The sequence below is a fragment of the Crocodylus siamensis genome, chromosome 10 (assembly GCF_052110815.1).
Source record: "Crocodylus siamensis isolate JL-2025a chromosome 10, ASM5211081v1, whole genome shotgun sequence".
Classification (NCBI taxonomy): domain Eukaryota; kingdom Metazoa; phylum Chordata; order Crocodylia; family Crocodylidae; genus Crocodylus; species Crocodylus siamensis.
The window spans coordinates 17767886-17787464 of NC_143404.1; the positions used below are offsets into that span (position 1 = coordinate 17767886).

Consider the following 19579-nt stretch of genomic DNA (forward strand, 5'->3'; position numbering starts at 1 on the left):
GTTTCCCCAGGTACCTCATGTTGTGCCTTTGCATGTGCTCAGAACTGCCCCACTTCTTTCAGGCTGAGCAGTTTGGCATCTAGGCTACACCTGAGCCCAATGGGGATATGGAAATTAGGCCTTCTTTCACCCAGCTCCCCTGAGACCAATTCCAATAGATAGTCTTAGCTACCTACTGGTTTGCTGCAGTAGCAGGGCTGGTGCCATTACTCTGGTTGCATATAGTGTTTAGAGCAGCTGAGCAGGAAGCAAGAGACCCACATTCATTTCCATTCAGTGTCTCAGGGCATTCAAACCAACACTTCCCATAAGAGGGCTCTAATCACCTGGCCAAAGACATGGGTTGAATTCCCTTAAGCACAAAAGGAAACCAAACCTGCATCTCCAACTTCCCAGATGAACGTTCAGCCTCCTCAAATACTATGCCAAACGGGAACCTACCATCCCCTCTTCACCCTCACCCTCACTTATGTGAGTGCCTGTCTTCAGGAAAGGGTTTAAATCTATGGGTCCTGAGAGAATGGAATTGTCATCCTGAAGCCCTGGATACGGTACCTATGGATTTAAGGCTCACCTCTCCTCAGCATTTTCTTTTGACCAATTACTGGAAGCAGTACCTGGCTTCAGACAGCTCCCTATTCTCAACTCTTCCTCTGAGCTGTATAGGGAAACTTTTGATGTCTGTCTCCAGGTTCTGGTTTCCACTCCAGAGGTCAGGTACCTGTAAGTTAAGCACTGAAGTACCTGACACTGAGGTCCCAGTGTCCTTGATTGGAGCTGGCCCTAGGTGCTATATACAGTGCATGATTCACTCATACTGCATGTTGCCAAAATGAGTCACTGCACACCTCACTTAACCTGAGTATCAGTAATCTAGTTATAGCTTTTTGAAAAGATGTTTGTCAATGGGGAAAGGCCTGCTAAGAAAAAATGCTTGCACCAAAGGATCAATACATATCAGATGTGGGTATCTGAATGATCACCTACATTGTGAAGATGTGCAATGTACTGATTTCATTGGATGCTTGTGACTGTTGCTACATTCCACTCACCAGCTTAGTGACACCAGGAATATTCAGGTTTATGGTCCATCAATGGTATTTGGCCCTAATTGTTTGCAGAAATAGTTTGGAATCAAGATATGAAAAAATAGCCTGTTCAGAGAGCTGGGTCAAGGCCTTCATCTCTCAGAAGTATATAGCTGTGGGGTGGCCATTCTGCATTAACAAACCAGTATTTCCTTGCTTCTGGAAACTACAAATACCACAGTACTTCAGACAAGGAAAGCAGCTATGTTCCCTAAAGGAAGGTGAGCAGAGACCAAACATCATGGACAGGCTTTATAAGTCAGCTCTATTTTCCCCTCTAGGTTTTTTTTTTTTTAATGTGTATTTTTGGAAGCTAAAATCTCAATGGCAAATAAAAAGACAAGACAGAACAGGAAAAGGAGCCTACAGCAATGAATTCTTAATATATTGCTACATTTTCAACCTTATTCAGAATGCGTGTCCCATTTAAACACCTTAATACACAAAATGTTGATGTCCACAGTGCCTTGTGGAAGCTATTTCTTTTGTAAGGCACATATATACTCTCAATTGCAAGGGTGAAGTAAAGATAAACCTGCTGAAACTTCCTGCAGGGTCAACTGCACTCCATTATTACAGCACAGATCTCCTGTCTGCTCAGCATTCCAGTATCTCATAGATTAGCCGAGAACTATTTTTATCCAGGCCTGGTTTTAGAGAGGAAACATTGAATCAGCTGCACTGTTTGACCACCTGCAGGCACTGTGCTTCCAAAAGCCAAGATCATTTCCCCCAAGGCAAGCTGAATCAATAAAACAAAACTGCTACACAGCCAGCTTCGAAACATAATAGTCTGGGAGGGAGAATTTTGTTGAATACTCTGAATATGTATAGAATGATATTCTACTAATAATTCCAGGGCTGTTCAGAATATCATTTTATATTAAACAGGACTTTTCAGACTACTCATTTAATTATGGTGTAGTATACACATTTTATGTTTCTACATACTAAACAGAATAGCTCATGTTCCTTTGCTGCCAATGCAAATTCAATCTGCAACAAGCAGCCATCTCATAAAACAAATACAGGCAGCCTAATAGGACTTCTAAATATTTATTAGAAAGCCAAATGATGAAGGTATAAAATAAATGCGTATAATTATGGCATTTCCAGCTTTATTCAGCAACACAACATTTATGCTATACAGTTTATCCCAAACTTGGGACTCTCCCACAATGCAGAAATATACAATTAGGAAGATTCAAGTCAAACAGCACAGTGAGGGACAGTAGGAAGAACCCTGTGATAGATGAGCACTTTATATAAATTTCTAGATTAGCTAGGGCAAGGATCTGTTGGAGAAGCCTCTGAAACTGGTTACATGTTCATACTCCACTGCCCTCTACTGGATGTACCAAGTATGACAACAGGCCTGAGAAGTTTCCTTCCCACCACAGGAAGAAATAGCCCTGCTTCTTCAACTCTCCCTACAAAGCCTTGTAGCGTGCGAGTAATCACCTACTCACCCCTGCTGCTATGGTATGCATAGTCCTGGATTATTACCAAATCGTATGGTCCAAACTCACCTTTGACTAAAGCTGACAAAAAAAAAAGAGAAGTGATGCCAGCTGGTCAGATCTCGTAAAGGAACTCTGCAGACAAGGAGTTCTTTCCACAGGAAATGCTGTTACCCTCATAAGGTCTTCCACGTGGAACCTAAACTTCAAAGGGCCCTCATCCTGGATTTAGTCCCAAACTTGATTTCCATTAAAATATTGTACTGGAATGGGAAGCACGACCTGCATTCTATTCAGGGTTGCCTTTTTTATCTCGACTTGTAAACTGCTAAACCTATCACCCAAGCAAGCTCTCCTGATGGCAGCAAAGCAGCAGTTAAACATTTCCAAAATGTGGCCGATATCAGTTGCTGATGCTCTGCATCCTTCTTTTGCTACTGCACAATGCCAAATGTATTGCTATCAATGGATGCACTATTAAGCAAATGGACACATTCATTTCTGCTAATCAAGAGAGGCAAACTCTGGAAATAAGAATCACTTTCAAGTGTACAAGCTGGCCCATAGCAGGGAAACTAAGAAAAAGGGAAGGGAAAACTAAGAAACTAAAGATTCCCATAAAGAAGGGAAACTAAGAAACTAAAGATTTTTTGACGTGCCTTGCCTTTGTGATTTTCATAAAGCTGTGCCTATAAATAAGAGACACATTGGACGCATTTGTGCTTTTGATCAATGCAGAATTTAAAAAAAACAAAACAAAACCTGAGAGATGATGTCAATCTAAGTTCTGCTCCAGGTCACCTTTAGGGTTCTTGATGAAAGATGCATTATTTTTGCTTTGATTTCTCTCTTTTGGTAGCATCTACTGAAATCCTGTTTTATGACTTTATAGTGTGCCTTAGGGATTCCTAACACAATCCCTATACTGTTTACAGTAACGGCATGCAATTATCCAGCAGTGGAAAAACTTGATCATCCTTAAGCTGTGCTCAAAGCAACGGGCTTTTTTACTCTGATATTAACTGGAGACCTCCAAGCAGACACCTGAAATAGAGCCATGGAGCACATCTGAACTATGTTCTCAGAGAGAACTTTGGCCTGAAGGCATCACAACATGTACCCTGTATTACAAGACAATATGCAAGTTACAGCTCACCACAGGAAATGGCAGCATGAGTTTCTGTCATCTCATTCCACCCCAGAAGGAGCCACTTTTATAAGACAACGAGATTCACCATTCACCATTAAAATGGGTGTAAGATCTCATGTGTATAATACAGTCTCCTTTAATCCACATGTATTTTCTTCTTTAAAATAAGACTTGATTTATGTGGACAAAATAATTAGTTTAATAAAGGAATGTATCTTAGCTTGGGGTTTTTATTTCCTTTGGATTTGTTCTCTCTCTCTCTCTCACCCTTCTGCAGCTTAATTCTTGGCACCTTTCATGCCACTGGCAGGGCTACAATGGTCCAATCCCTAAGGTAAAAGCAGATTTCACACTGAGATGAGAGAGGGTGAGGACTAAGACTGATGCTTTCTCATGAAAGTTCACCAAGTGCCTCTTGGGCTCCCAAACTAAGCAGGCAGAAGGATGTTTCTTCTCTCCACACCTCACTCTTACTGTTCCTCCCCAAGCTCATTTGAAAGCAAAATCCTGCGTCTTCCTGGTCAGGTCACATATTTCTAGTCCTGTCTGTTTCAACCCTCTTTCAACCAGATTAGTGCCAGGTGCCCAGTACAACGAACCTCCTCATTACCCTCTCTCCTGATCTTTCATGTTACATGGCGGTTCTTAAGTTTTGGCACTTTACAAAAATGGAAAGAGTCTCTTTTTCAGGATGTACAGCACTGTGGCCAGAAATAAGGCAAGGGCGAGGAAAATGAGCAGTTTGTCCGTCAGTTCCCTTCGGTTGTACTTGGTAATGAGCTTTCTCCCCAGCTGTATTGTCCCAGACATTGACTTAAACTCTTCATTAGCATCCAGAATGGTTCGTGAAGAATTGGCTGAAATGAGAAGGTATAAAGTTTTAGGTGACTGTGCTTCAAAACAATGGACAAAGGAAACATGCCTGCAGTATCTGGCCCTGCTGGGTCTGTCAGACTGATGAGTAACAGCAGTGCAGATCATGTTCCTATGAGCAGCTTTTACCACACTGGAGTCCTGATGTGTTTCAGAAAAGACTTTGAAGCAAAATAAGCAGAGAGATACATGGAGTAGAGATCTGATAACAGGACAAGGGACCTGTTGTTTTAGGTTACTGAATTAAATTTAGTTTGGGTCAGTTATGAAGAGAGGTTGTTGCCACATGAGACCCCTCTGGAGGCCAATGTGAAATGAATTGGGTGGTTTTAGGCCCATAGATAGACACCACCACCATGGACACTGATACTACCTGTTTCAATGTATGCCTGCATCTAGCCACAGCCATGAAAATTAAGTAACTATCTTGCATGAGGAGTGTTCCTTTGGGGCCAGGTAACAAATCAGTAGAAGTCAGGTGGAATGACACTGAGTCATGAAGCAGTCAAGAGTCTGAATGTTTCCTTAACTATTCACTTCCAAACATCTTAACATTTGATTGTTTTCTAGACACAAACAATTAATTTACCATATTTGGGGGGAGGAAGGATGGCTGATATTGAATAAAGTTTTTTGGGGGAATATGCCCCAAACATACTTGGACTGCTAGAGTTTTTCAGTTTCCTAGTTTTGCAAATCAGTAACTCTTCCTTCAAATTACTGATTGAAAGCAGAAGCCTGATGCTCTATTTTCTTGCTTTATAAAATCCACATCCTGTAACTGAGAAAATGCAGCAGGTCAATTTGGACAGAGCTGAATGATTAAAGAAAGGTCAAACTTCAAACACTGTTTGCCAACAGAAGCAAGTAAATATGATAAATACAACCGCCATGCATCAATGTTACTGCAAACCCTGATGCTCCATTCTAACAGATAGGTCTTTGACCTAAAAAGAAAAAAAGATGATAACTGATGATGTTTCCCATGATTGGTGATGAGCCATAGCTTCCTTGCTGCACAATCACATATCCACTGCATCTCCATTACTTTGAGAGAATTAGAATTTGAACTACAGACTCAAAATCCACAGCTGTGTCCTCAAAGCAGATGACCTCTGATAGCTCTTCCCATGACAAACTGTAAATGCTGTTCACCCGGAAACTGAGTAGCAGAGTGACTGCCAAACTGTCTCTCTTAATGGGAAAAGAAACATGCTGCTTCTGCGGGAAAAAAACTGTGCGCAGCCATCATCCACAAATGGGGGTAGAAAGTTGTATTATTTATTCTGTACTGTTCTCTCCCTCTCCTGCCCCTAGCCAAGTTGGCACACAGCCGACTTCTAAATGGTTCATGAATCACCAGTCCTGACAGCCCACTTCATTTGCAGCCTTAGAATCAAAAGTGAAAAAAACAGGCTAAATCCAAGCTTCCTAGTCCCAGATGCATCACTGACACAGCCTTGGGTACATATCACTTGAACTCTCTGCGTCTTAGTCAGCTCAGCCGGCAGACCAGGTAAAACAGCATTCTTATTAAGATTACCTCCGTTTGTGTATATGCACATCTAACTATACTCAAGACACGCACCAGATTTTGTTTTCTTTGCTATTAAGCCAAGGATGCTAATAATATAGTGTAAACAATGGCAAACAATCTCCCCTCACCAGGCACACACCAAACTGGCTGCTTTTCCTACCAAGTCTGCTGTAGAGTTCCAAGGATCTCATCACCTGTTAAAGACTTCTCCATGGACTGAAAAGGGCCCTCCCTCTTCCTCCTTTTTCTGAACTATAAAATCATTCAAGAACGTATCACCAGTCCGGAACACAACTCCAAGCAACAGGCAGTTGTTATTCCCTGCTTTATGTATAACTCCTCATGCTGGTGAAAGGTAATGATTTACAGCTCTGGAAACTGAAGTCCTCTACTCATCTACCGAGCAAGCTCTCCATAAGCGCAGCAAATTTCCACTATGTGTACACACTGCCAACTTGCATCTCTCTAGGAGAGATGTCCCCAAAGTCCCCACTGAGGAAAACCCAGCAAGATAACAACCAACCAACCAGACTGGATATGTACCTAGAGTATGCATGGTTTCCTCACTCTGCTGGACCTGCTGAGACATCATCCTGCTAATGCCCATCAGACTCTCTGTGATGTTACTTGCACCCTCCGCAAGACTTTCCTTCGTGGTTTTTCTGGAGGAAGATGGAAAAAATAAAATAAATGGGGAGATAAAATGACATGTCTAATGCATCAGACTTCAGGCTGCAACAAGCACCTTAGGGCTAAAATATAGCACCAACCATTACTGGCAGATGTACAAAGGACATGAACAGAATCTCTTAATGAAAGATATTAGATTACTCATGCTAACCCTTAAAGTCACCCAATTTTAAAGCTGTAGCATTTTACGACATTTGCCAGGCAGCAGCCAAAAGAGATGGGACCAAGTGACATTAATTGTTCACCCACTGCCATATAATCTCATGACATAGCAACCACTTTATAACACTGTATATCTAGTTTGATGCTGCTCATTCACTAAGCCAAATGTTTAATTCACAATTTACATAAATTCTGCAGCCAGTTCCTATCAGAAGCTTGTCTGTAACATGTAACTGTCTATGGTAGATTTGATTTGAACCAACATAAAAATAATACCTCGACCTCGAAAGTAGTCTACCCACTCTCATCCCTGATATGCCCAAGGTGAGAAAACATACAGTTTAACTGAGAATTATGAAACAACCACAGCTTAACCTACACAAAAAATGACAAATAAGACATTAACAGAAGGCCCACTTCCAAATGGAACCAAGCAGTTTACAATGTACTAAAAAGAAAATACAACATATTTAAAGTGTACAGAATAGAGATGCTGTTACTCACATTCTCAAACTACTAAAAGGAATGATTTAGTACCTTTGTCTTAAGGGGTCTCCTCCCTGCAACAGCTGATCTTTCTCAGAGTTGTCAATAGCAATTTTGCAGGCTAGATTTGCTTTCCTCCAAGCTGCCTGATTGCTGGAATCACAATACAGTTTGAGAGTGGTGGTGACAGTTTGCAAAATGACAATGATTTTCAAGGGACAGTCAGGTAGCCACAAAGCAGCAGGAAGGACTGGACACAGATACTGCAGCCCAACCTCCCACTGCATGATTATCAGGGACAATTAACCAGTATGTACGGTTTACAATATGAACTGCTTCTGCCTCTTGCTAAGAGGAGCAATATCCCATTCTATTGGTCATTTAATCTCCTTAGCATCTTTCTACAGAGCAAGACAAGAGACAGCATCATGCCACACACTGAAACCACCAAACCAAGGATAGAAGTCCTCATAATCCACCCTGGTTTAGACTTTAGACTGTCATTAGAAATAAGTACTCAAAAGCAATTCCGCTTAAGGAAAATATATTTCTTTTCCTCAAGTGGACAACTGGAAGGTTGGGCCATAGGACTGGGAGTCAGAATCTCTATGTCCTTTTCTTGATTCTGTCATTGATTCTGCTGTTACCTAGGACAAATCACTCTGCTTCAAAGACCTCATCTGTAAGATCCAGATATGCATTGGTATAGACTGCATGACTGCTTGAAGAGTGTGTAAATAGCATCCATGACTTCACCTACCTGAGCATTTGTTTTTTATGGTTCTCAACTTCTTGGAGTAAAGCTTGTTTCTCTGATTCTTTATCTTGTTCCCTGGCCATCTGTTCAAGCTCCTTTGACATAAAAGCAAATATATTAAAATCTGAGCATAAGCCATTGTGATACATACAATCAATGCTTTTTCTCACCTAAAGAACATAGCTATGTCAGTAAATTAAAAATTCATGTAATAACAAGGTTAACTACCTCTCTGACAACTAGCGATATCCTTACATTTGGATCTAAGTTATCCTACAACAGCGGTTCTCAACTTTCTCAGACACAAAGTGCCCCCCTCAGTAGACTCAATACATCCCTCAGAAAATGCCAGCTCTTTTTTTTCCCTTGTGTCTTGAGTATGGGAAAATGACAGTATAGAAAAATTATTCTGTTGCAAAGAACTCAGGCACACCACAGCAGGCAGACCATCAGAATGCTTTTGACATTCTGGGTTCCTATTTTACATCTCTAGATTTATTTTGTGAACTGTACGTAAGTGCCTGCCCACCTAACAGCACCAGTATTGTGTAGCTCTGCACAGCACCCTTCACAGGCTCTTGTTGCAGGGAGTCACTCCACTGCCTCCAAACAAGTGATTGTGCAAAGTCGTCAAGTAGCAGGACAACGTTCAATTCCTTCTCGCCTAAACCGGAAGACACAGGATGGAACCAGACAAAGCCATCTATCTGGCCCTTCCACTGCTCATAAATTAGACCAGGGACAGCAACCTTTTCAGGCTGCAGGATGGACTGACCCAGTTTGGGTCAGGGGCTACCTGGTGCATGGTGAGGTGGATACTAGGACCCAGTTGTCACCGTTGTTTTTCCTAGTGGCTCCACGGGGAAAGCATTCACAGCATGCTGTGCCTGTGGAAATGCAGGCTATGGATAAAGATAGTCTCCCCAAGCCACTGCAGATGGGGGGAAACAGTGGTGCTGGCAGTCGAGTCCCAGTGCCTCCTTCCCCTGAGCTGAACTGGGTCAGCAGCGGGAGGAGCAGCAGCAGCAGCAGTCCCTTCAATGGAGAATGACCTCTACTACGGCTCAGCGATCAGTCTTGAGGTGACTTGAGTCCAATCCTTGAGCCACACATCCACCTGCAGAAGTTGCAAATCTTCCCATGGGGGAGTAGCTGCAAGTTGAAACTCCTCTCCTCCTTCCTCAGCAGTCTTCTCTGCTCCCAGGGTGAGGGCCTTTCCCTTGACATGGGCTGCTGCTCAGTGGGCTGCAGTGCCAATGGCGTCAGCCTCTGTTGCGTTGTGATCTGCCTTCAACATGGCCTTGTCGTGCAGCCACGAGGAAGTTGGGAGCAGGGTCCTCGCTCTGACAGTCCGGAAGGCGCCTGCACCAGGGGCAATTGGGTGCACTTGCACCGTCCCTCGAATGCCTGCTCCACCCCAAATCTAAAATCTAAAACCTGGCTGTGGCGCCAAGGCCAACGATTCACTTACTGGCTTGTTATCATCTCCCTGCTCCCACATGGGTTAACCACCCTCTCTACTTTTTAAAGACTCTTTATCTTCACTCATCAGGCTGTGATTTGTCCTGCTCCTGGTCACCAGGCCCCTATTTCACGGGTGGTTTTGAAGTCCCTGCGATGAAGGGACTCATCTCTGCTTCCACCTGGACGGGGCGAGGCGGCCCCAGGGCCCCCCGAGGGGCGAGGCCTCTCGCTCCTTTGAACGGAAGGGAAACATGTGGTTGTATTAGCTGCGAGGAGGCCCCGGCCCCGGCCTCACCTGGAGGCGGCGCCGCAGGAGCTGGAACTTGTCCTTGACGCGGCCGTTGAGCTCGGCCAGCAGCGGCAGGGGCCCGGCACAGTCGCGGATGTCCTGCAAGACAGCACAGAGTCGGCCCGGCCCGGCCCCGCGCAGCCCCCACGCCCGGCCCCGGCGCTACCTGCACGGCCGCCTTGATCTCCAAGTCGAAGCGGACAATCTCCTGGTGACAGACCCGCACAGGCACGTCCGCGGCCGCCGCCATGTTGGCTCACTACGGAAGCCGGGAAGGGCCGCGCGAGACACGTCCGCACCGCGCCTCGCCTCGCGCGCCCCCTGGAGGCCGGAGCCTCCTGCTGCCTGTGCCCGCCTCAGGACCGGGAACCACCCGCGATGCGGGGCGGGTGTGTGGCATCGTGCTGGGCTGCGAGACAGGAGGCGGGGACGAGGGGAGAGGACAGGTCCCGGCTGAGCAGCCCCCCAGGGCAGGGCTCGTGCCCGTCTGCTGTGCTCCGCTCTGGTCCAGCGACAAAGCAAGAATCATCCCCCCCGGGCTTCAGACGTCACCAGCGCGATCGCTGCCCAGCACGTGGGTTTAGGACGGTTTGTTACAGTCTACCTGGAAAGAAACAGCCCGTGGAATGAAAAAAATAAGACGCATTTAACACTCACTCGTGCCCAGAAGGAAGGGGCGATTGGAGCACGCGCACGCCGAGTGCAAAGAGGCAGTCACCGCTCGCCACCCCGCCGCTGGCACAGCCGGCCACCGCCATTGCTGCCAGCAGCGCCTGCGGGTGCGCACCACCCCCTGGTTGGCGCTCACCATACCCCCACCCACTGCCGGTGGCACCTGCAGGAGCTCCGCCCTTACCGCTGCCAGCACAGCCGTGGCCCCACCGCCGCCGGGAGCACGCACCGGGCATGGACTGGGCTCCTAGGGCTGCAGCCCCAGGCCTGATAGCCTTTTTAAAGACATTTTTCATGTTCCAAGCCAGATCAGCCAAATCAAATCCAAATCCGTGAGTCAGTCCAGAACCGTAAGTGGCCCTGCAACCGGCAAACATCCTCCCCGCCACCAGGATGTTTCCAAAGGCATCCTAGGTGCTTGCTCAAGCCCCAGACACTTGGGGTTCAGATACCTCCAAGGTTTGCCTGCTCTGTCATATGGCCACAAAAGCAAGCTAGGGAGGAGCCTCCCATTTCCATAAAGTGAGCTTTAAGCCCCAACACCTCAGTGGGTACTGAACCATGCCAGAAGAACAGTTATCTCTGGGAATCCTTAAGGAAAACTGCCTTCGTGGACCCAGATACATGATGGCTGCAGGAAGCAAGTCATCTCCTCCTTCCCCTCAACCAAGCCACTTGTTCATAGCAGCATAGTGCAGCAAGAGAACCAGAAACGAACGGTAGCGTTGCTTCATCTTTTGTCATGCTATGAAAAGGGGCAGCTCCTCAGCCCTTTGAGCACTCCCATCTCAAGCCCAGCTGCTTCCTCAGGCTTGGGAGAGGGGATGAAGGGCTGCTGACTAGCAGAAGGAACAGGGACAATGGGCAGGATGAATGCAGGGCCAAATATAACCTTTCCCCACTGAATTTATAACCTTAACTAGTCTCACAGCATGAGGCAGGGGAGTAAGATATCAGAGGACTGCCCCCCCCATTACAATTTGTTAACAGGTCTCACAATTTAGGTCCACCAAGAATGAGTGGCCCCAGACTTTGAGCCATGGAAGTTGGCAAAGCCTACTGTTGCTCTAAAGATAATGAAGCATCCTTCCTTTTTTCAGGAGTAAAAAGGTAAATGCTTGATACCGTCCTCCCCCAGCCCCCGCTGCCACACTGAGGAAGACAGCATGTAGCTGCTGACCTCCTGCTTTTTTACTGCTCCTGGCAGCTTGCACAAAGGCACTTTCCCAACTGTGCAGGATCTAGACTAGGGAGCAGAAACCAAAATCTTGTAACCTGAGATCTGTCAGGTTTTAGGGGACAACTACAAACATCACTGCTGGCATCTTTGTAAGCAAGCTGCTCTTACTAGAGTCTAGTATGAGATAAAGATGAAATTGTCTTCCTATTCAGCAGTGGTTTCCCCCAAGGAGCAGTACAAGGAATCACCTTGTTGCTGCCTGCAATTTACCTGCCCAATGAAAACAGATGGCTTCACACTCCCAGCAATAATCAGCTCAACACCAAGAGAAACCCCATGTACACTAGAGGTATAGTAGCAATTCGTGCATCTGGACCCCAGGCTTCAGGACAGCACACACCCACACCACACCAAGGACACAAACATTGGAGAATATTTTCCTCCACAATTTTTTATTTTAAATTACAAAGAATGTTGCATACATTGATGAGCCTGTATCTGAATAAAAGTGCTAGGGATCAAGGGTGACAGTAAACAGAGTCAATATATTTTAATTGTGCCTCTTTTTGGAAAAAGAAAAAAGAAAAACTGCACAACTATTAACCAACATTAAACATTGTAACAGATCATGCTTTTAACAAAGTAAAAAAGAAAAAAAAAAATCAGATAATAACAGAGACAAGACTTTCAGTAAGTTTTTCTGAGCTCCAGTCGGAAACTGACAACAGAATATCAAGAACAGCATTACAGTCATGACCCCAAACATAGGCAGAGCAGGTTGCCATGTCTTGTTACTTAAAATGATTTAATGTTGCCTTTTAAACAGTTCACTAGGTCTGCATGTGCTATCAGCCTGAGAGTTCACTCAACCACAAATACAAGATGTCTTATATAGGTGAAGCATTCTGAAAGGGAGGAAAGAGTGGTTCAAACAAGAAAGCAGTGGAATACACACTATTATACACAAAGTATAAAGGAGCAGATACACATATGCCATTAGGCTTTTTTGTTTTTTAAAAGTTAAGGAGAGAAAAAAAAAAAGATGGCATAATAAAAAGGAAGGAATATGCATTTGTCAGTTAAGAAAAATGCAACCCAAAAGTTATTCCTACACTTCTAGCTTCTACTCATCCTGGCTTGGCTTTAGATATTGACTCTCCTAATGTTCCTAACTCCACTAAACATGCCTTATATGGCTATGGTGGTGTAAAACCTATTTAAATCAAATGCTAAAGATTTTTGTCCAGATCAAAAGAAAATTGTGATTTGGCTTAAATAGCTCTGGCCTTATTTTTTTTTAGATACACTACTCAGCAGAAAAAAAACAATAAATACATGATCAGGATTTGCTATTGTGGAAGTTCACAAATGTTTAAGCAGCTGAGGAGTATAAATTCAGTGTGCACACTTTCTCACCCTGTGAGAAGCATTAGAGAATACCGGGATGTTGTAAAATGTTATCAAATGTCAGTAAAAGAATATAGAAGGTTTTTTGGATGCGGTGAGGGGGAAAAAAAAAAAATTATCACACACACACACACACGATGGCTAGGTACAGACATTTTAAAAACCCTAGGCAGAATTGATAAAAAAAAGTTATGTGGTTGTCTGTAAACAGGGTAGTTTAGATCCATAGCAAACAGAACACACATTTGCCCTTTGGTGGGGAGTGGAGGGACAAATAGACTGATTTTAAAAGTGGTGAAACCTGTTCTGCATGCACTGAACTTCTGTTCTGGGTACAGGCCAGTTTCTGATCACTTATACAGGTAAAAGTGTAATGTCTGTACCTGGCCTAAAGTGCCATCTCTGCAATGTTAACATTTAAACACCCCAATTCACACTGGGAGAGATTTCAGAGTGGTGTTTTTTCAACATGCTAATGCCCTTAACACAGTTACATGAAGAAATCAGCCACTGCAGCAGCAACTGTTTGAAATGTACTTTACATGATCCCTGGGGTAAACAAAATAAACTAGCTCTGTACTAGGCTGTTGTGGATAAGCCAAGGCTTCATTTGGTAAGCAGACAGAAAGAGATGCTACCCAAGGGAAGCCTTTCACTTTCAAACAAAGAATCATGATTAGATGCATTTTCTTGAAATTCAGGTCTCACGGCCAAATACAGATCCTAAGTTCATGATACATAAATTGGACTATGCCTCAACAGAATTTCAGGAAGACTATTAAGCAAATTTGAGGAACAAAACTATTTGCTATCGTTTCTTCTGAAGGCAACTTGTATACAACCCTTTGAAAGTAGGTAGGTGAAGATCTTATTGGCTTCAAAAAAAAAAACAAAACACAACAACAACAACAACAACAACCAAAAAAAACCCAGACCCTATGGATAAGAAAAGCACGTCCATTCTTGACATTTTTGTGAATACACTCACCATTTTATTAATACAAGGCAAACATCAGATTTTAAAAGAAATCCAAAGTGACAGCACTATTTCAGAAATATCTGAATCTTTTTAGATTACTTAAAGAGACTTCCCTGTGTTTTACCAAGAAAAGATTTTGCTGTTGTAGTGGAAAGTTTTCTAAATTCAGGTTGATAAACAGAGCATATCTGGGCCCAGTTCTCCCATCAGTACAATGTAGCTTCACTGATGCCAATGTTGGCACTCTTTATTTACATGGATATGAAAGGAGAATTAAGCCCATCCATAGCTATGTGGAGACTTGATAATTGCTCTTATCCCTGACTCCCCAATAAAAACATCAGAAAACTGATTGATAAACTTATGGGGGTGGAGGGGAGACAAAAAAAGGTCTCTACCTAGGAAGGGACACAGTAAAAATACTCTTTAGCCCTAGTGCTCTCCCCTCCCCACATCTCCCAAGGCCACTGAAAACTGGTATTCTACACCAAACGATTATTGAGCAGAGCTGAAATCAGATCAGTTTGAAGTCCCTTCATCATGCTTGTTATCATAGTTCTGATTTGCTTTCAGAAGGGTCAGAGGGCTTAAGCAGTTCAAGGGAATGAAAAATAAACATTTAGTTCTAGATGTACAAGTAAGGCACAATATAAAGCCACATCATAATCTGTCATGAAGGAATAAGGAAGGACAAGAATCATACATGGTACAGTAGAAGAAGCAGTCCATATAGATTAAAAAACAAAAAACAAAGTGTGGCACCTAAGTTCAGACTGACAAGATCCTAACAAGAGCAACATGACAGCATGCTTTAATATGGAAATAAGGTCTAGAGAATCCAGTGTATCAGAAAAAGGAAGAGCTGTTGTATTTATTAAATCAAAAACTGTATAACTGTTTTTGGATACAGGATTAAAGTGAATATTCACAATGCCTACACTCAAAATTAAAAAATAAAATAAAAATCCAGGACTTCATTAAGATCCACATACCATGTATGAACACTGAAAACCTTTAGAGAGTTCTCCTCTAAAGATCATCCAGAAATGCATGCCACAATTTCAAACAAGGAAAAAAAGAACCCAAACAGAACATGTACATTTTCTTTACCCTTATAAGATTTGTTTGTGATAAGTATACACTAAATGAATATATTTTAATGACACTAGAGGAAGCAGATTGTTACTGGCATTAAAGTACAACCATTTCTAGACTGTTTAAATGCCACAGAGTCCCCTGGTTAAAATGTAAAGCTGCACAGCTTGCCTATGTCATCTTTACAATAAAGTTAAACCAACACAGGTCTTAACTTTACTCTACATTTTACTGCCAGGTTTTATTTAGATCAAGTATCGCTGCAGCATTCTGACCAGCCCAGAGTTAGCAGCAAGTGGCAGGAATCATATAAAATGCTGTTTCTTTTTTTAAAAAAATCTTCTTAAACAAAGTGCTTTTCTAAGAGATACATATATAAATAGGTACAAAATAAAGTGTCAGCATTAAAAAGCTCAACTATTTAAAAGCTTTAACTTAAAATAATACATAGAAAACACTGAAATGCAAAAGGTATGGAATCCACTAAAGAGATTCAAAGTCTTTTTTGAAATGCTAGACCAAAATCATATTCTGGTTTTCAGACAAAAACAAACAAACAAAAAAATCATTATAAAACAATGGTTGCTCAGTATACCCGAGCAGTGGGAAGGGGCATCTCTTTTATACCTTGTCAGTTTAAAATCTATCACACAGTCTTACTTAACTGCAAACACTGGTGTCATCATAATCAAATATTACCATGCCTACACAGTTCTGATAGAGGATTAGCACCTTCCTGGTCTCAGTGTTTTAAAGGCTATTCTCCAGAAAGGACTAAAACCAGCATTACTATAGACATGGCCACAGAAGTTCCAAAGAACAAAACATTCTTAGTCGAATTTTTGGTGGCCACGTGCATCTCTGGTGTAACTGGAATACCAGGAAGGATGCATATGAGCCACCAGGCTCTGCTCTGAAGCAAACAGACCTGCACTTCTTCCCAAGGCTAACAAAAAACAAACAGACCTCACTCAAATCTTGCAAATCCTTTAAGAGGATTTTCAAAGCTTTGATTAACTAGCTGTGGGGCCTTCTTCAATCATGAATGAAAAAAACTTTATGGTACAGCCCAGTAGTGGTATTTTGGCTTTTTCCCCCCTTTTTGAGTCTTCCAGAGTATCAGGATACATAGTGTGTTGTGTGCACACTACACCCATGTGGCAGGATTGCCACCTTCATCTCCCACTCCTACCTTGCACTATCTGAGATTTATAAAACTTCACGCAATAAAGAGCTTAGATCTAAAAAAAAAACCCAAAGAAAAAACAAACAAAAAACCCCCCTAAAAACCCAACTCTACGTTTATGTATACGTAAATGAATCACAGTACAAAGAAACTTAGACAAATTGTAAATGAAGTGGAACAGCCCCCCAAAGGGAGTGGGCAGGAAACCTTCATGGACTTTTGCATTTTCCCCCAGCAGCTACATATATCATTTTAAAATATTTGGTATTTCTATTTTCAGTAAACAGTGTTTTGTCATCTTTAAATAAAAAGAAAGAAGAGGGGAGGAAAGGGGTCCTTGAAACCAGAGAATGATCTTGCCTTGACATAAATGACTTCCTCGTCAAGGGATAAAGCTTTTAAATTTGTACTTTAACACTGACTAACAAAGCCGACTTATGATCAGAAGAGCAAATAAGAACTGTGAGTTAATATTCTCCAATCATAGAAACTACTGAATTAACAAGAATAGAGTCACATAAGTTTAAAGAAGCTAGTTCTGAAATACCTGTACAAAAATATAAAAAAGTCTATAAATTTTTTTTTGTTTTTCTTTCTAAGCCTGTGTTGATCCTTGGAAACACCACATGCATAATAATACATCAACTGGAAAAGTGGCAACTAAGGAATTAGATATTTGTAGCTCTTTTTTCCTCTTTACATATATACACATTACAATAAAAATAATTTTATTTTGGTTGTTTGGTGGAAGTATACTACAACAAGCTAAATATATTTTTTTAATTCTCAAAATTGAAAACTATTTTTCTAATAGCTTACTAAAATCCAAATATATTAAAATTTCCTACAGTAAGTGCAGAGAAAACAAAAAGATTTAAAGACTCCAAGATGGCCACCAACTTATCTACTAGCAAACTACAGGAACAGCAAAATAATATTATGTATGAATGCTCCTTCTGTAGATAATTGGACCCAAACAAAAAAAATTCACAGTTCAGTAAGATCCCTAACCCTGACCTTTAGGTTTTTTTTTCTTTTTTTCTTGTTTTTTTTTTCTTTTTTTTCTTTTTTACATTCAGTACAGTATCATGTAAGCTGTGCAAAACTTTACTTAGACTGGCAGTTTGCCATATCAGTTGCATTTGTCTTTGGTACAAAAATAAACAATCGCATTAAATGTGCAAGTATTTGTTTTCTTCCGGCCAAGTACCGAAATTGAGTTTTCTAGAGCCATCTTTTATACAATACATAGACTCTGTGGCATATATCTACATTTTCAACATATTCCTATATACATTCAAAAATTTGTAAGAGCTGGAACAAATACATTAAAATCCATAATCTTACCATCTCTATACATCTCGTTTCCCCCCTCAGGGTTTTCATTGTACAAAACAAAAAAATTCTTTACCAGCTTATACTTATAGCTCTCCCCCAAAAATACAAGGCACAAAGAATATACTTTTTTCTCTTACTTGCACAGACATTTAAATACCATATTAAGCTCATAAAATTAAAGTCTTATATGGCACACTAGCTCTAATGCCAGGTGTGCTATGTACAAGTTAATGGTTGCAAAGAAAGCTTACTGGTTTTATTCTTTTTAGAACCAAAAAAGCAATAATTCTAGAAAAATACCAAACTGACAATTTGCAAAAAAAATGCTTCTTCTTTATTTTACTTGGAGCATAAACCTGCCACAATGTTTGGTATTTGCTACGATTTTTCACTACCAAAAATATATTTTTGCTTCTAAAACCAAATTTATATGACCTGGTCCTAGATGACTTAATTTTAAAGACTCCTAATCTCTGCATTTATGTGGGAAGCAGCTTTAAAACTATATGGTTTATGCTCCAAAAATGCTATTAAGCATTTTATACCATGCATTCACTTATCTTACTACATTGTTATTAAAAACAATGGAACCTAATTGTAAGTGTTTACATAATGCTAAAAACGGACATGCAGACCAGAATGCAATTTACAATGGAGTACTTGACAACACAGGTAGAGCTCTGACCAATGAGAACAGGTGAAGTGATGTCTGTTACACTTTTGACGTTGGTATTCGCAGCCCTACAAGGCCACCAGTGGGGTCTCCTTCTGCAGTTTTCTCTAGAACTTGGTTCACAAACTCTGACGTTTGTCCCGCTACAGGTAGTCCTATGAAGGAAAGGAAGGGGATGTGCTTTAAGATCGCTATTATTTGCACACATGTGCAAGTTTACTATAAAAAAGCCTATCACAATGCCTAGAGCTGGCCAGTAAGCAAGTAGAAGAACTAAAGTTTGTGAAAGCAGGGTAACACTCCTTTAAAGATGAGGAGAAAGACTCTGGAGTCCAAAATAATGCTATTGCATGTAAGTGGTGAAATATGTAGCCGTTTAACTTTACTCCTTACCAAGAGTATCTTTAACGAGTACATCAAGCTTCTGTTCCATGTTGGTTCCTCTGTCATCTTTAGGGATCTGCACTCGATTAACAATTTCTTGCTTTATAGAATTGATCACAAACAACAAATTATCTGAAGAGAGGGGGGAAAAAGAGGTTACATTTGATTACATGACTCTGGGTCAGAAGCTGCACCTTCCTGTGTTCATTCATGTACCTTATCTACAACACAGAGCCCTCAGACAGTGCAGGGCCTCTGATGTCACCATAATAACTCACTTCAAGTATAGCTACATCACATAATCCACTTCATCTGTATGCAAGTTTGCCACAACCATCATTTTCTGCAGGTGATGGGAAGATGCAAGATTGACAACAGCTTGTATTAAAGGAAAAAGTTGAGACAAATTTATACTTACCATATTCTGTGTTGAGACCCCACAATTTGACTTTGTTGGCTTCATACTGGGCTTTCTTCTTTAGTCTGCAAGCCCTATAATAGCAAAAAGTTAGTACAATCTCCTAACTGGGGCTACACTAACTTGCAAAAGTTCTCCCAATTCAATAGTTTTTGTTCACACCTCAATCCTCACTGAACCCAAACTACTACTATTAAGTATTACTCATATACTAAACATGCTAAATGCCATCAGTTACTAAAGCAACTCACTTTCCTGTTTGTGAATTTTAATTCTGGTACTCCTGGATGA

At 41.8% G+C, this 19579-nt stretch overlaps 2 protein-coding genes across 3 annotated transcripts in view; both read right to left on the reverse strand.

Moving 5' to 3' along the window:
- Positions 1 to 2166: 2166 nt before the first annotated feature.
- BNIP1 (BCL2 interacting protein 1) lies at positions 2167 to 10706 on the reverse strand. Of its 2 annotated transcripts, XM_090020406.1 has the most exons (6): positions 10123 to 10704; positions 9963 to 10055; positions 8207 to 8298; positions 7498 to 7599; positions 6652 to 6770; positions 2167 to 4555 (listed from the first exon to the last, which is right to left on the reverse strand). In XM_090020406.1, the coding sequence occupies exons 1-6, from the start codon at positions 10204 to 10206 to the stop codon at positions 4359 to 4361; spliced, it is 687 nt and encodes a 228-aa protein (XP_089876532.1). In that variant the 5' UTR covers positions 10207 to 10704; the 3' UTR covers positions 2167 to 4358. The 2 variants fall into 2 exon arrangements, with proteins under 2 accessions (XP_089876532.1, XP_089876533.1); XM_090020407.1 differs by lacking the exon at positions 9963 to 10055 and having other exon boundaries at positions 10123 to 10706.
- A 1332-nt stretch (positions 10707 to 12038) lies between these two features.
- The window catches only part of CREBRF (CREB3 regulatory factor), a 40289-nt gene continuing 32748 nt past the window's right edge, over positions 12039 to 19579 (reverse strand). Inside the window, exons 7-9 of the mRNA XM_090020384.1 lie at positions 19289 to 19362; positions 18880 to 19002; positions 12039 to 18641 (exon numbers count right to left, since the gene is read on the reverse strand). Of these exons, the coding sequence (XP_089876510.1) occupies positions 18526 to 18641; positions 18880 to 19002; positions 19289 to 19362 (313 nt within the window). The 3' untranslated portion in view covers positions 12039 to 18525. The remainder of the gene's footprint in view (positions 18642 to 18879; positions 19003 to 19288; positions 19363 to 19579) is intronic.